At 39.9% G+C, this 13800-nt stretch overlaps 1 protein-coding gene across 2 annotated transcripts in view; it reads right to left on the bottom strand.

Annotated features, from left to right (window-relative positions):
* Nucleotides 1-13800, bottom strand: part of MRPL48 (mitochondrial ribosomal protein L48) — a 54965-nt gene that overhangs the window by 11480 nt on the left and 29685 nt on the right. For both annotated transcript variants that reach the window (XM_019975713.2, XM_070803875.1), the window contains exon 5: nt 1598-1767. In XM_019975713.2, coding sequence (XP_019831272.2) covers nt 1598-1767 — 170 coding nt within the window. The remainder of the gene's footprint in view (nt 1-1597; nt 1768-13800) is intronic.

The following is a 13800-nucleotide window of genomic DNA, read 5'->3' as shown; positions in this document are numbered from 1 at the left end:
CAATAAAGCAGAAATAGATGTTTTTCTGGAACTCTCTTGCTTTTTCGATGATCCAGCGGATGTTGGCAATTTGATCTCTGGTTCCTCTGCCTTTTCTAAAACCAGCTTGAACATCTGGAAGTTCACAGTTCACCCATTGCTGAAGCCTGGCTTGGAGAATTTTGAGCATTACTTTACTAGCATGTGAGATGAGTGCAATTGTGCAGTAGTTTGAGCATTCTTTGGCATTGCCTTTCTTTGGGATTGGAATGAAAACGGACCTTTTCCAGTCCTGTGGCCACTGCTGAGTTTTCCAAATTTGCTGGCATATTGAGTGCAGCACTTTCACAGCATCATCTTTCAGGATTTGAAATAGCTCAACTGGGATTCCATCACCTCCACTAGCTTTATTCGTAGTGATGCTTCCTAAGGCCCACTTGACTTCACATTCCAGGATGTCTGGCTCTAGGTGAGTGATCACAGCATCATGATTATCTTGGTCGTGAAGATCTTTTTTGTACAGTTCTTCTGTGTATTCTTGCCACCTCTTCTTAATATCTTCAGCTTCTGTTAGGTCCCTACCATACTGTCCTTTATCGAGAAGATCTTTTTTGTACAGTTCTTCTGTGTATTCTTGCCACCTCTTCTTAATATCTTCTGCTTCTGTTAGGTCCCTACCATTTCTGTCCTTTATTGAGCCCATCTTTGCAGAAAATGTTCCCTTGGTATCTCTGATTTTCTTGAAGAGATCTCTAGTCTTTTCCATTCTGTTGTTTTCCTCTATTTCTTTGCATTGATCACCGAGGAAGGCTTTCTTATTTCTCCTTGCTATTCTTTGGAACTCTGCATTCAAATGGATATATCTTTCCTTTTCTCCTTTGCTTTTTGCTTTCCTTCTTTTCACAGCTATTTGTAAGGCCTCCTCAGACACCCATTTTGCTTTTTTGCATTTCTTTTTCTTGGGGATGGTCTTGATCCGTGCCTCCTGTACAATGTCATGAACCTCCGTCCATAGTTCTTCAGGCACTCTGTCTATCAGATCTAATCCCTTGAATGTATTTATTTATTTTGAATCTATTTGCTTTATTCATAATTACCAATAAACTAGAAAGAATCCAAATATATATCAACCAGTGAAGGCATAAACCAATTAAGGTTTACCATTTAATGGAAAACTATTCAGAATTCTGAACAGATAATCAGAATTAATGGAATACTAAATAGATATTCAGAATAAAGGCATGTCTGCAAAACCCCAGATAAATCTTAAATCCATTATGCTAAGTGAAAGAGGCCAGAAACAAACAGCTGCATACTGTATCATTCCATTTATATGGTATTCTGGAGAACTTAAAAGGGACAGGAAATCAATCAGTGGTTGCCAGGGACTCTAGAGGCAAGACAGAGGAGAGTAACTACACCTCAGGCACCAAGGAACTTTTTAAAACTTAATGGAGCTGTTCTGTATTTTGATTGTGCCAAACTATATACCTAAAAAGAGTCAATTTTACTACATGTAAATTATTTCTCAAAACAAAAATTATATCTCATTTAACAACAACAAAGTAGAGCATGCTACCCACACCAAGAACATCCCATGCAAAGGCATCTTTCATACCTTTCCTCGACTTTAATGGAGAGATGATTGCAGAGGTTGTGAACATACTGGGCATAACTCTCTGTCAGGGCCATGTCATATGCAATCAGGTGAATGTTTAAAGTCCCATATTCATAATCTGTCCCCACATTAATGGCTCTTATTTCCACTTTTCCCTTCTTCTTTTTGGGCTGAACACAAAACAAAAGAGAAAGAAAAGTCAAAGTATTATACAAGAAATTCTAACAATACCATCTTGATATATACATGTATATATATATATAAAAATCAATCTTTCAATTAAATTTGTTTACCATGTTTCTCTCTGATTACCCTACCTACAAACTGAACTTTTCCTAGGTGGGAATGGGCAGCCTCCCTTGCCATTCTGGGCTGTAGCATCAGTCAGTGAAAGCAGAGGAAATATTGCTGGCAGTTATTTAACATAAATACATGTGACTGTCTTCTGCCATTAACTAGTTTTGAGACTCACTTTCCATCTCTGGCCCTCAGTTTCCCAATTTTTATATCACTGGGGTTATACTAGATAACATTCTTGAGGAGTTTCTCTTTTTTTGGCTGCCTGTGCAGCTTGTCGGATTTTAGTTCCCTGGTCAGGGATTGAACCTAGGCCCTCCGCAATGAGAGTAGAGTCCTAACCTCTGGACCACCAGGGAATTCCTGACAGATTTTTTTTTTTTTTTAAGAATTCTTTCTCTTTTTCAAAATTTTATTTATTTATTTCGGCTTCTCTGATAGCTCAGTTGGTAAAGAATCCACCTGCAATTCAGGAGACCCTGGTTCGATTCCTGGGTTGGGAAGATCTGTTGGAGAAGGGATAGGCTACCCACTCCAGCATTCTGGCCTGGAGAACTCCAGGGTCGCAAAGAGTTGGACATGAACCTAGGCCCTTGGCAGTGAGAGCACAGAGTCCTAAATACTGGACCACCAGGGAATTCCCAACAGATTCCTTTTTTTTTTTTTTTTTTTAAAAAAAACTCTTTCTCCTTTTTTTACATTTATTTCTTCTTGGCTGCGCTGGGTTTTCACTGCTGCATGCAGGCTTTCTTTCGTTGCGGTGAGCTACTCTTTAGTTGTGGTGCGTGGGCTTCTCAGTGTGGAGGCTTCTCTTGTAAAGAACGAGCTCTAGAGTGCAGGCCCAGTAGTTGTGGCACAAGGGCTTAGTTACCCCGTGGCATGTGGAATCTTGCAAGACCAGGGATTGAACCCATGTCCCTGCACTGGCAGTGGGATTCTTAATTGGACCACCAGGGAAGTCCCAACAGATTCTTAATCTAGAACCCATAGAGGAATTTTAAGGGGTTTGTCAACCCCAAACTTATGTGCAAAATTTTACATGTGTGTGTATTTTTCTAAGGAGAAAATCCTTAACTTGCATCAGAATATTAAGGAAATCAATCACAAGAAAGCACAAAATTAGTTCTCTGCCAGCCTTCCTAGCTTTGAAATTCTGCAGTCCAATTTAGACAGCCTTTCTTTTAAAAGTTTGCTGGTAAGTCACTGCTGTAAGTCACTTCAGTCATGTCCGACTCTGTGTGACCCCATAGACTGCAGCCCACCAGGCTCCCCTGTCGCTGAGATTCTCCAGGCAAGAATACTGGAGTGGGTTGCCATTTCCTTCTCCAATGCATAAAAGTGAAAAGTAAAGTGAAGTCACTCAGTCGTGTCTGACTCTTAGCGACCCCATGGACTGCAGCCCACCAGGCTCCTCCGTCCATGGGATTTTCCAGGCAGGAGTACTGGAGTGGGGTGCCATTGCCTTCTCCATTTAAAAATTTAGAGGCAGAAAAATTATTTTATTTCTATCCTTTTATTTCATATAAAGTACTGCTTTACTACAGATCAACCTGTTCAAACTGCTGTAAAAAATTAAAATGAGGCCTGGAAAAATAGATATGTAACACAACATAGATCAGGATCAAGAAAGCTTCTCAACCAGAAATAATTTAACCTAAATGCCCATCAGGAGGGGAATCTATTAAATAAATCATGGCACATTCTTTCAGTAGTACATTATGCAGCTGTAAGAAGAAATAAAGAACTTCTTTATGTAGTGATATAGAAAGATTTTTAAGATAAACGACAAAAGCAGACTGTAGAATAATGTGTTCAGAATATTGCCATACATATAAAAAGGGTAAGCAGGGAAGAATAGATGTGTGTATGTTTAACTACTTACATATGTATTTGCTTGCATATTAAAAAATAACTCTGGAAGGATACACAAAAAGACTAATACTATTGGTAACCTATGAGGAAGGGAACTGGATGGCTGGGCAACAGGTGTGGAAAGGAGACTTTTAAACTATTTCCCTTCTATATTTTTTGAATTTTTAATAACATGAATCTTTTATCCATTCAAAGTTAGAATCTTAAAATCTACCTTGTTTTTTAAAATTTTTAAGTCAAAATGTTTTTACAATATAATATTCTTGTGATATTAAAATAATCTTGCTCTTTGGAAGGAAAGCTATGACAAACCTAGACAGCATATTGAAAAGCAGAGACATCTCTTTGCTGACAAATGTCCATATAGTCAAAGCTATGGTTTTTCCAGTAGACATGTATGGATGTGAGAGTTGAACCATAAAGAAGGCTGAGCACCAAAGAATTGGTACTTTCGAACTGTGGTACTGGAAAAGGCTCTTGAAAGTCCCTTGGACTGCAAGGAAATCAAACCAGTCAATTCTGAAGGAAATAAAAACCTGAATATTCATTGGAAGAACTAATGCTGAAGCTGAAGCCCCAATACTTTGGCCACCTGATTCGAAGAGCTGACTCATTAGAAAAGACCCTAATGGTGGGAAAGATTGAAGGCAGGAAGAGAAGACGGCAGCACACGATTTGATGTTTAGATAGCATCACTGACTCAATGGACATGAATTTGAGCAAACTCTGGGAGATAGAGGACAGGGAAGCCTGGTGTGCTGCAGTCCATGGGGTCACAGAGAGTCTGACACAACTTCGCAACTGAACAACATTCATATGAAAATTGCATAAATAAGTACACAGCTCAATGAATTTTCACAAACTGAAAACACTTGTATAAACAGTATCTTGAATAAGAAACAGATCACTACCAGCACCCCAAAAGTATCCTGTCCCCCAAATGGGCAAACCACTATTCTGACTTCCAAAACCAAAGGGTTACTTTGCCTATTTTTTAAATATGTGAAAATGGAATAATATACTAGGTTCTCTTTTGTGTACAGCTTCTTTAACTGATTATGTTTGCAAGATTCATCATTTTTAGATGAAACAGTAATTCTTTACTTCCCATTGCCCTGGTAGTTTATTTATATGAATATGCTATAACTTATTTATACTTTTTACTGAAGGTAGAAATTAGAGTTGTTTCAAATTAGAGTTGTTTCCAGTGTGGACCACGATGAACAGTATTGCTACAAACGTTTCTGCATGTATCTCTCAGTGAACACGTGTATGCATTTGCATTGGGGATATACCCAGAACCTGTGCAGAGGTTCATCTTTAATAGTTCTCTCAAACAGTTTTTTAAAATCGTTTCCAGTTTAGACTCCCACCAGAGTACTTAAGAGTTCTAGGTGCTTTACATTCTTGCCAGTATTTATAAAACCGAGTATAGTCAGGTTTTCCGGTTGGTTTCTTTCACCCATTCTGGTTGGTATGAAGTGGTAATGCACTGAGACTTTTAACTTGCATTTCCTTTAAGTCTACTGAACTGGAGCACATTTCCATTAAGGCCACCGGCCATTTGGATATTCTCTTTTGTAACCTGTTTATTCAAGTATTTTGCCCATTTTTTAGATTGGGTGGTCTTCCTTTCTCTTAATGATTTGTAGAGGTTCCTTCTATATTCTAGATATGATCCTTTGTTAAATGTACATGTTACAAATATCCTCTTCCTCCCTGTATCTTCCTTTTTCACTTTTTAATGGTGCATTTTGAGCATAAATTCTTGTTTTTTAATGTAGTCCAATTTACTCATTTTTTTCTTGTATAGTTGTAATGACTTTTGTGTCCTATTTAAGAAATCTTTGCTTAGTTTAAGATCATGAGTATATTTTTGTACGTTACCCCCCAGAAGTTTGATAATTATAATATTTACATTTAGATCTACAAAAATTTTAAATGCTTTTTGTGTACAGTGTGCAGTAGGAGTCAAGTCAGCTTTTGTCACATGACTGTCCAATCCAGTTGATTGGACACCACTGCAATCAGTGTTGTCATATAACGAACGGTCATATGCTAAATGTTCATAGATAATTAGATCTGTTTCTATATTCTTTATTCTGTTCCAGTGGGCTATTTGTCTATTCTTCAGCTAATACCACACTGTCCTAATTACTGGAGATTTAATGTAAGTCTTGCTAGTTGGTAGAAAAAAAATTTTTTTTAAGAAATAGTGAGGAGGGGCAATCTATTTACATGTCTTAAGTCACCACTATTATTAGCCAGCAGCCTAGTTATTGCCACAGCAGAGTTGTTTCTGGCTGAGCACCTAGAATGCTCTCCAGGTCAGTCTAAGAGAGCAGGGGCCCAACCTGGGGCGCGGGGGCGGGGACGGGGAGGACCAAGAAATGGTCCTTTCACAAGGCCAGTAAAACTGATGATAAACCTAGTCTCATAGGGATATTCTGAGAACTGAACAAAACATTGTATATACTTAATTCAATCCATGGCACATATTTAAACACTCAGTATGCATTAACTTTTATTATTATTTTTTGTTTTCATATTCCTCATATCTAGCACAGGGGCCAACAGAGACAAAACGTGCAATGAATCACTAGTTTAGAATTTTAGAACAAGATGGCATTTAGAGATAACTTTGTCCCAGTTTTTCATCTTTGCAGGGAAAGAATATGAAGCCCACAGAGATTAAATATGTCCCCCGGAATCAGAGAGCCACACAGGACAGATCCTAGGAACTAACCCAGACCTCCTGACTCCCATTGCAGAAATTTTTCCATTGTAGCCTCTGCATTATTAAAGTTCTTAACAGGGTAATCACCCCAGGGTCCTAGACTTTGCTATGAGTGAGAGGCCAACTTCTATCAACCAACCATCAAGGTGCAGGTGTGGTGGTGCAGAGCCCACCATACCTGAGGCCAAATGCAGCAATTCAGACTTCTCATCATGACAGCACTGCAGTAGGAGCTGTGAAGAATGTTAAAGTCAGAATGCAATAAGGTGCAGCTGAAATTTTCCAGCAAAGAAGGGAGGAGCTTCTTCGAAGCCTGCAGGAGGCTTTTCTTAACCAGGGAAAATGCCAGGGCTCTTCAAAGGTGTTGCTTTAGGAGAACAAAAAGAAGAAGGTTGATTCTAGTATCCCTCTTGGCATCTCACCTGCTTTTCCATGTTAACCTAGATCTGTCTGGACCGATCCACACCATCAGGAGCCCATTGTGATATTATATTTCAGTTCTGAGCCAGGGCACAACATAGCCAGCAAGAGTTTGAGTGCATGAAATTTCAGATACCAGTTCCTATCATTTTACCTTCACAATCTTTCTTATCCTTTCCTTTCTATTCTTACTGCCTGAGTTCAGACCTTCATGACTGCCATGGGGAGCTATTAAAGATATCTGTGCTAGGGATGTATATGACTAGAGCTGTGTTTTGGGAAGGTTACCCTGCCTGCCTGTGAAGGAGAATTAGGCAGAAAATGAATGGAGGCTAGGAAAAAGGTGGTAGGGAAGATGGAGTGCTATCTACCATCAAACTGTATACTGCTGTGACTGACCTGGATTCACTGTGGGATGGCCCAGGGCAGATATCCTTAGATCCCTGAAGGAGTACACTATGATGCCCCAAATGGGTCATGGGATACATCACTAAACCATTTTTGTACAAAAATATCCATATTACTCCTATTTTACAGACAGAAAACTGAGGTCCTCTGAAGGGTCCTCTGAAAGGATGTTGTATTTGGCCAGGGTTACTGGGAAACTTTGCTGGCAAAGAACAGATAGAGAAAGGGGTCAGATTAGAATCATGGACTGTTACAGCTGGAAGGTATCTTAGAGATAAATTAGTTTCTCCTTCCTTTTTCCCCTAATTTTATATAAGGGGGAAGTCAAGGTCTAGAATGGGGAAATGACTTGTTTAAAGGTTACAACAGTAAGGAAATGGAAAAGGCAACCACTTTATGTCTAGCCATGGCTAGAAGCTGAGTCTGTGGCCCTAAACCCAAGCTCTCTCCTCTAGTTTCCTCCAAAATTATAATAATAGTATCCACCTATCACTATACGCTGCATTCTCCAGGGTGGGAAAGTTGGGAAGAAATTGTATCTTCTTTTATTTAGTTCTTTGGCCCATTTTTTGATTGGGTCATTTATTTTTCTGGAATTGAGCTGAAGGAGTTGCTTGTATGTTTTTGAGATTAGTTGTTTGTCAGTTGGTTCATTTGCTATTATTTTCTCCCATTCTGAAGGCTGTCTTTTCACCTTTATTTAGTTCTTTGGCCAATTTTTTGATTGGGTCATTTATTTTTCTGGAATTGAGCTGAAATTGTATCTTCTTAATCCTCAAATGAAAAGCTGACAGGCCCGCGGCATATATACTTCCAGGAATTCTAGTGATGGAAATTTAAAAAATTACACCTGGGACTTAAACAATTTTGGTGATGGTACTCTGAACAGTCCATAATAAGCTATAAGGTACACAGATATCAAGTGGTTATGTTTATAACTAACATAAACATGCTAACTTGATGTAGCACACTCAATAAACATATACCAGACAGAAGGCATGGCCCTGATGGGGTTGGCAGCCTGGTACTGCATAGAGAGCACTTGACTAAGATGGAAGCCCAAGAAAATCTGGGGGGCTTCCCTGGGAGTCCAGTGGTTAAGACACCATACTTCCACTTCAGGGGGCATCGGTTTGATCCCTGTTTGGGGAACTAAGATCCCACATGCTGTGTAGCACGGTCAGAAAGAAAGAAAAGAAAATCTTGGCTCAAATACCGTCTGCTTAGTCACTACATGACACTGAGTAACCTCTCTAGGTGTCAATCTGAACACCTAAGGTTTCTGTGAAGCTCAAAATAGTGAATTTTTGTGAAATGGAAATAGTGTGGACATTAGATGGATTCTGACCATCCTTAGTTCAAATATTGGCTCTGGAAATTATTGTCACTTGGGCAAGTCATTTAATCTGTCTTAGATTCCTCAAACAGGGCCCTTAATTACCACAGTATATCTGAGGATTAAATTATATCATTTGTAATACTATAAAATGAAATAATGCTTTTAAAAGCCTGGCACATAGTGATGACATGATCTGGTATATAGTAGTTGCTCAATAAATGATATCTTTAAAGAAAGACTGAGTAATGTACACAGATAGGACAAGATAGGACATTATTATTATTATTATTATTATTATTGGACAGAAGCATGCTCCTATTGGTATGCTTCACAGAATGAGGCACTCATTAAACCCCCGTTGTATGCAAAGTACTGATTCAACCACTCTAAGGAAAGACACCAAAGAGAAAACACAGTCCCAACTCTAAAGGAGCTTACAGTTGAGAGAAGGATAGATATACACAAAAGCACCAACCCTCTCAATTTAATCATAATGAGTAGGCCACCTCCCATGGCAAGTTCAGCACAAGCTACCTTGCTGCACCATGGCAATTAAAACCCAAAAGCAATGACCTCAGGTGGTTGAGCCTGAAAGGACAATGAGCAAGTCAATACTCCTAGGTTTTTTGTATAACATATAAGAGTATACATTTAGAAAGATGGTAACAATAACCCTGTGTACGAGACAGCAAAAGAGACACTGATGCATAGAACAGTCTTATGGACTCTGTGGGAGAGGGAGAGGGTGGGAAGATTTGGGAGAATGGCATTGAAACATGTAAAATATCATGTATGAAATGAGATGCCAGTCCAGGTTCGATGCACGATACTGGATGCTTGGGGCTAGTGCACTGGGACGACCCAGAGGGATGGTATGGGGAGGGAGGAGGGAGGAGGGTTCAGGATGGGGAATACATGTATACCTGTGGTGGATTCATTTTGATATTTGGCAAAACTAATACAATTATGTAAAGTTAAAAAAAAAAAAAAAAGAGTATACAGCAGTTACTCAATATAAATGGTATCTTTTTAAAAAGTTGATCGAGACATGTCTACTTCTCAGGTCTCATGTCCCATCATCTTCTATGTGCCTCCTCAAGATTCCAAGATTAACACAAACTGCTTAAAGTTTCCCAACTGCATCTCCAGGATCAATGAATTCCCACTTTTGCCCAGAATGTTTCCCCTTCCTGCAGAGAGTTTGACTCTTCACCCAACACCCTCAATGTGAGGAACTCCTAGTCATTCTTCCCCTGACCAGGGATGGAACCTGTGCTTCTTGCAATGGAAATGCAGTCTTAACCACTGGACCACCAAGGAAGTCCCTCCTAGTCTAGTCATTTTTTAAGACTCCATTCATGCTTTTTCAGGAAGCCTTCCCTCATTCCTCATGCTGAGGTAGGTACTATGCTTACATGTTCCCATAGCAACCCTCTTTCCTTTAGACACCACTATCACTTAGCACATGTATCCATTTATTCAACAAATATTTTCTGACCACTAGTGATAAGCCAGGGCTTCCCTGGTGGCTCAGATGGTAAAGAATCCATCTGCAATGTGGGAGACATGGGTTCAATCCCTAGGTTGAAAAGATCCTCTGGAGGAGGGGATGACAACCCACTCCAGTATTCTTGCCTGGAGAATCCCCATAGACAGAGGAGCCTGGCAGGCTACAGTCCAACCCATGGGTTCACAGAGTCAGACACCACTGAGCAACTAAGCTCAAGTGATAAGCCAAACCAGGGTTAGCAATGGAGATATAATAGTAAATAACACAGCCATAGTTTCTGCTTGCTGAAACTTGCAATCTATTGGAAAAGGCATATATATAACAAGTAATTATAAGAAGATGCATAACTTGAGGGAGGAAAATAGAGTACTATGGGGTTGTAAAAAGAAGGACTAATGCTATCAATCAACATCATCATTATCACCACTAGTAACTACTCATGGGCTCCATGTTTCAGACACTGTGCTAAGTACTTAAAACTTTCTTTTTTAACTTAATCCTCACAAAACATTTAAATAACATAGCTATTTAAAGGCAGAAAATTGCAGCTTGGAAAAGTTAAGTAACTTACCCAAGGACATACACTAGTAAGCAAAGAACTGAATCATTAACTTGCTGCTGCTACTGCTGCTGCTAAGTCGCTTCAGTCATGTCCGACTCTGTGTGACCCCATAGACAGCAGCCCACCAGGCTCCCCCGTCCCTGGGATTCTCCAGGCAAGAACACCGGAGTGGGTTGCCATTTCCTTCTCCAATGCATGAAAGTGAAAAGTGAAAGTGAAGTCGCTCAGTTGAGTTCAACTCCTAGCATGGGCTGCAGCCTACCAGGCTCCTCTGTCCATGGGATTTTCCAGGTAAGAGTACTGGAGTGGAGTGCCATTGCCTTCTCCAGAATCGTTAACTTGGGTCTGCCTAATTCCAAAACATTTCTCCTAATCTCTGCCTTTCCCTTTAAGGATGGTGTGCAGAGCCTGCCAGTTTTCTCAATATTCTCTCTTTTTCCGTTAATCGTGGCACTGCTGAATTTTTCCTGGGTACATGACCATTCATAATAAAAATTACATTTCCCAACCAGTCCTGCAGCTGGGTATGGTTCCATGACTGAGTTCTGGCCAGTGGGACATTAACTCATGCACGTGCTTTCCCCTTCCCCTGCCTACAGGCTGGAATGTGGACATGCAGGCTGAAGTGGGAGCAGCCATCTCAGACTATGAGATAAAAGCAGTAGGATACGTTTGTAAAACAGAAAGCTGGAATATCTACCTATACTTCATATGACAGAAAAACAAACTCTATCTTAGTTAAGCCCCTTGATTAAGTGAATTCCTATTATGACAGCAAAATCATTATCTCAACAAGAAGGTATTATGTCTCATTCATTTCTCTATTCCTCGAGTCCAGCAACACCCCACTCCAGTACTATTGTCTGGAAAATCCCATGGACGGAAGAGCCTGGTAGGCTGCAGTCCATGGGGTCACTAAGGGTTGGACACAGCTGAGCGATTTCACTTTCACTTTTCACTTTCATGCATTGGAGAAGAAAATGGCAACCCACTCCAGTGTTTTTGCCTGGAGAATCCCAGGGACAGGGGAGCTTGGTGGGCTGCCGCCTATGGGGTCACACAGAGTCGGACATGCCTGAAGTGACTTAGCAGCAGCAGCAGAGTCCAGCAACATTAAATGTTGAGTTGAACTTAATTAAATTCTGGTTCTAGTTTGGTTATTTACTGGCAGAATATATATATTGTCAGAGAGAAATCACTTATCCTCCTCAGTTTCCTTTTCTGCCCTGTCTACCTCACAGGATAGTTGGTGAATCGAAAAGCATGGTTTTCAAATTTGTTGGTTACAAAAGGCCTTAAAAAAAAAAAAATCATGTTTCCCTTTGTGAAGCACATGAAATACTCATCAATGTGTTTTCATCATATAAAACAAGAATGACTTGACTAGCAGAAAATATGGTTAATTATATAAATGGAGTTGTCTACATTTCAAAAAATATGAAACCATATGAGTTTCTCTGTTAACATTTATTTTCATCAAATAAAACTGATGGGAGAAAAACTTGAAATTTAGAAAACTCTATCCATTAGCTTAATATCTTCTAAAATATGGCAGATTGCCATTATTAAACTTGAAGAGGGGTTCCACTCTAGGGTCACCAGTGTTCCAAGGGCCTATGGTTTGACAGGCAATGAGATAATGGACGTGAAAGCACTTTGAAAATGGAAAGAGATCATTACTTTTATTCACATCAAATATGAATCTCTCTAAAACTCTGACACTGTTGTAATTTAGCAGAATAGGCAAGGCAGGATGAGAGCCCAATGGGCTGGAGACCAGGGTGCTCTAATGGCGCAAACTAAAAGTCAGGTCTTCACAGAAATCACTCTGTACCTGGAAAAGCTCTGGGAAACTCTAAAATAGTTTTTACAGCCCCAGTGTTTCCCGCTACCCCAAGCAACTGGATACTCCTAAATGAGTGTCAGTTCACTTTATGCAGTCAGTGCAAGAATACAGGTAGTATTTAATAAATGTTTGTTGAGTAACTAGCCTCCAATTAAAATAAATTAATTAATTTTAAAATAAATAAATAAATGTTTGTTGAGGTGAACTCTGTAAGACCTCCACTGGCCTTTTCAGGGAGAACTGCTCCTTTAGCTTTGCTCCACTGACATTTAGTTCATTCCTCTAGTAAAGCATTCCCCACATGTATTGTAGTTACATTTTTGAGCACTATCCTTCCCAGCCCACTTTATAGTTTTTGTAAGAAGAGACTGTGCCCCACTCACCACAGCATCATCTGTGCAAAGCGCTGTGCCTGGCACATAGCAGATGCTCAGTGCCGGCTGTTCTTTTCAGTGAGTTACAAGAGGCAGACTTGAGGGAAAACATGGATGCCAGTTTAAAACAGCTCTCTGTAAGCCAGTCCTAAAATCTATGTCTAGCCCTACAGTCACTAGGCCAGCAAAACCAATTTTTCTGTTTCAAGGAAGCTAGGACTGTCACCATAAAGTGGTTTTGATCTGCTGATTTTTCTGGGAATGATGCCACAGTCTCCTCACAGACTTGTGGCTGTGAGCGCTGATCAATCTATGAGTGCTACAACAAAATAAGTAGGTGTCAGAAATGACAAACACTTCCGCTATGTCAACAGTCAAAACAGCATGAAGTTTCCAAGAGAAAAGACATCTTGATTTCCTAGGGGCCATTCTACAAGAGGAAGTAAATTGTCTGAGTTCAAAAATCTTACTCTCTTGCCCCAGAGCCTGAAAAATAGAACGTATAACAGCTAAAACTGACAGCCAGTTATGCTGCCTCTATTTCATCCTCCCACATCTTCCTCTTGGCATTGCTTTTATTCTTTGGCTGCTATTACCCTAGGATTGGAGGCTGAACAACAGCTGAGGGCAAGTAAGTGGTCTTGGGAGATATGACCTAGCACTATACAAATGTGAAGGACTACATTCTTCTTATTTTTATCAAATAAAAATCACTGTAAACAATCTGAAGCCTTTTAAATTTTAACAGAATGATGCAGGGCCCTTGAAGGAATCATGAGATCCACACACTGAGACGCAGTGCTACGTCTGGAGGTAAGCTTTTAAGTATGGTCCCTCA

Source organism: Bos indicus, chromosome 15 (assembly GCF_029378745.1).
Source record: "Bos indicus isolate NIAB-ARS_2022 breed Sahiwal x Tharparkar chromosome 15, NIAB-ARS_B.indTharparkar_mat_pri_1.0, whole genome shotgun sequence".
NCBI classification, from domain to species: Eukaryota; Metazoa; Chordata; class Mammalia; order Artiodactyla; family Bovidae; genus Bos; species Bos indicus.
This window is presented reverse-complemented; position numbering and strand designations above follow the sequence as displayed.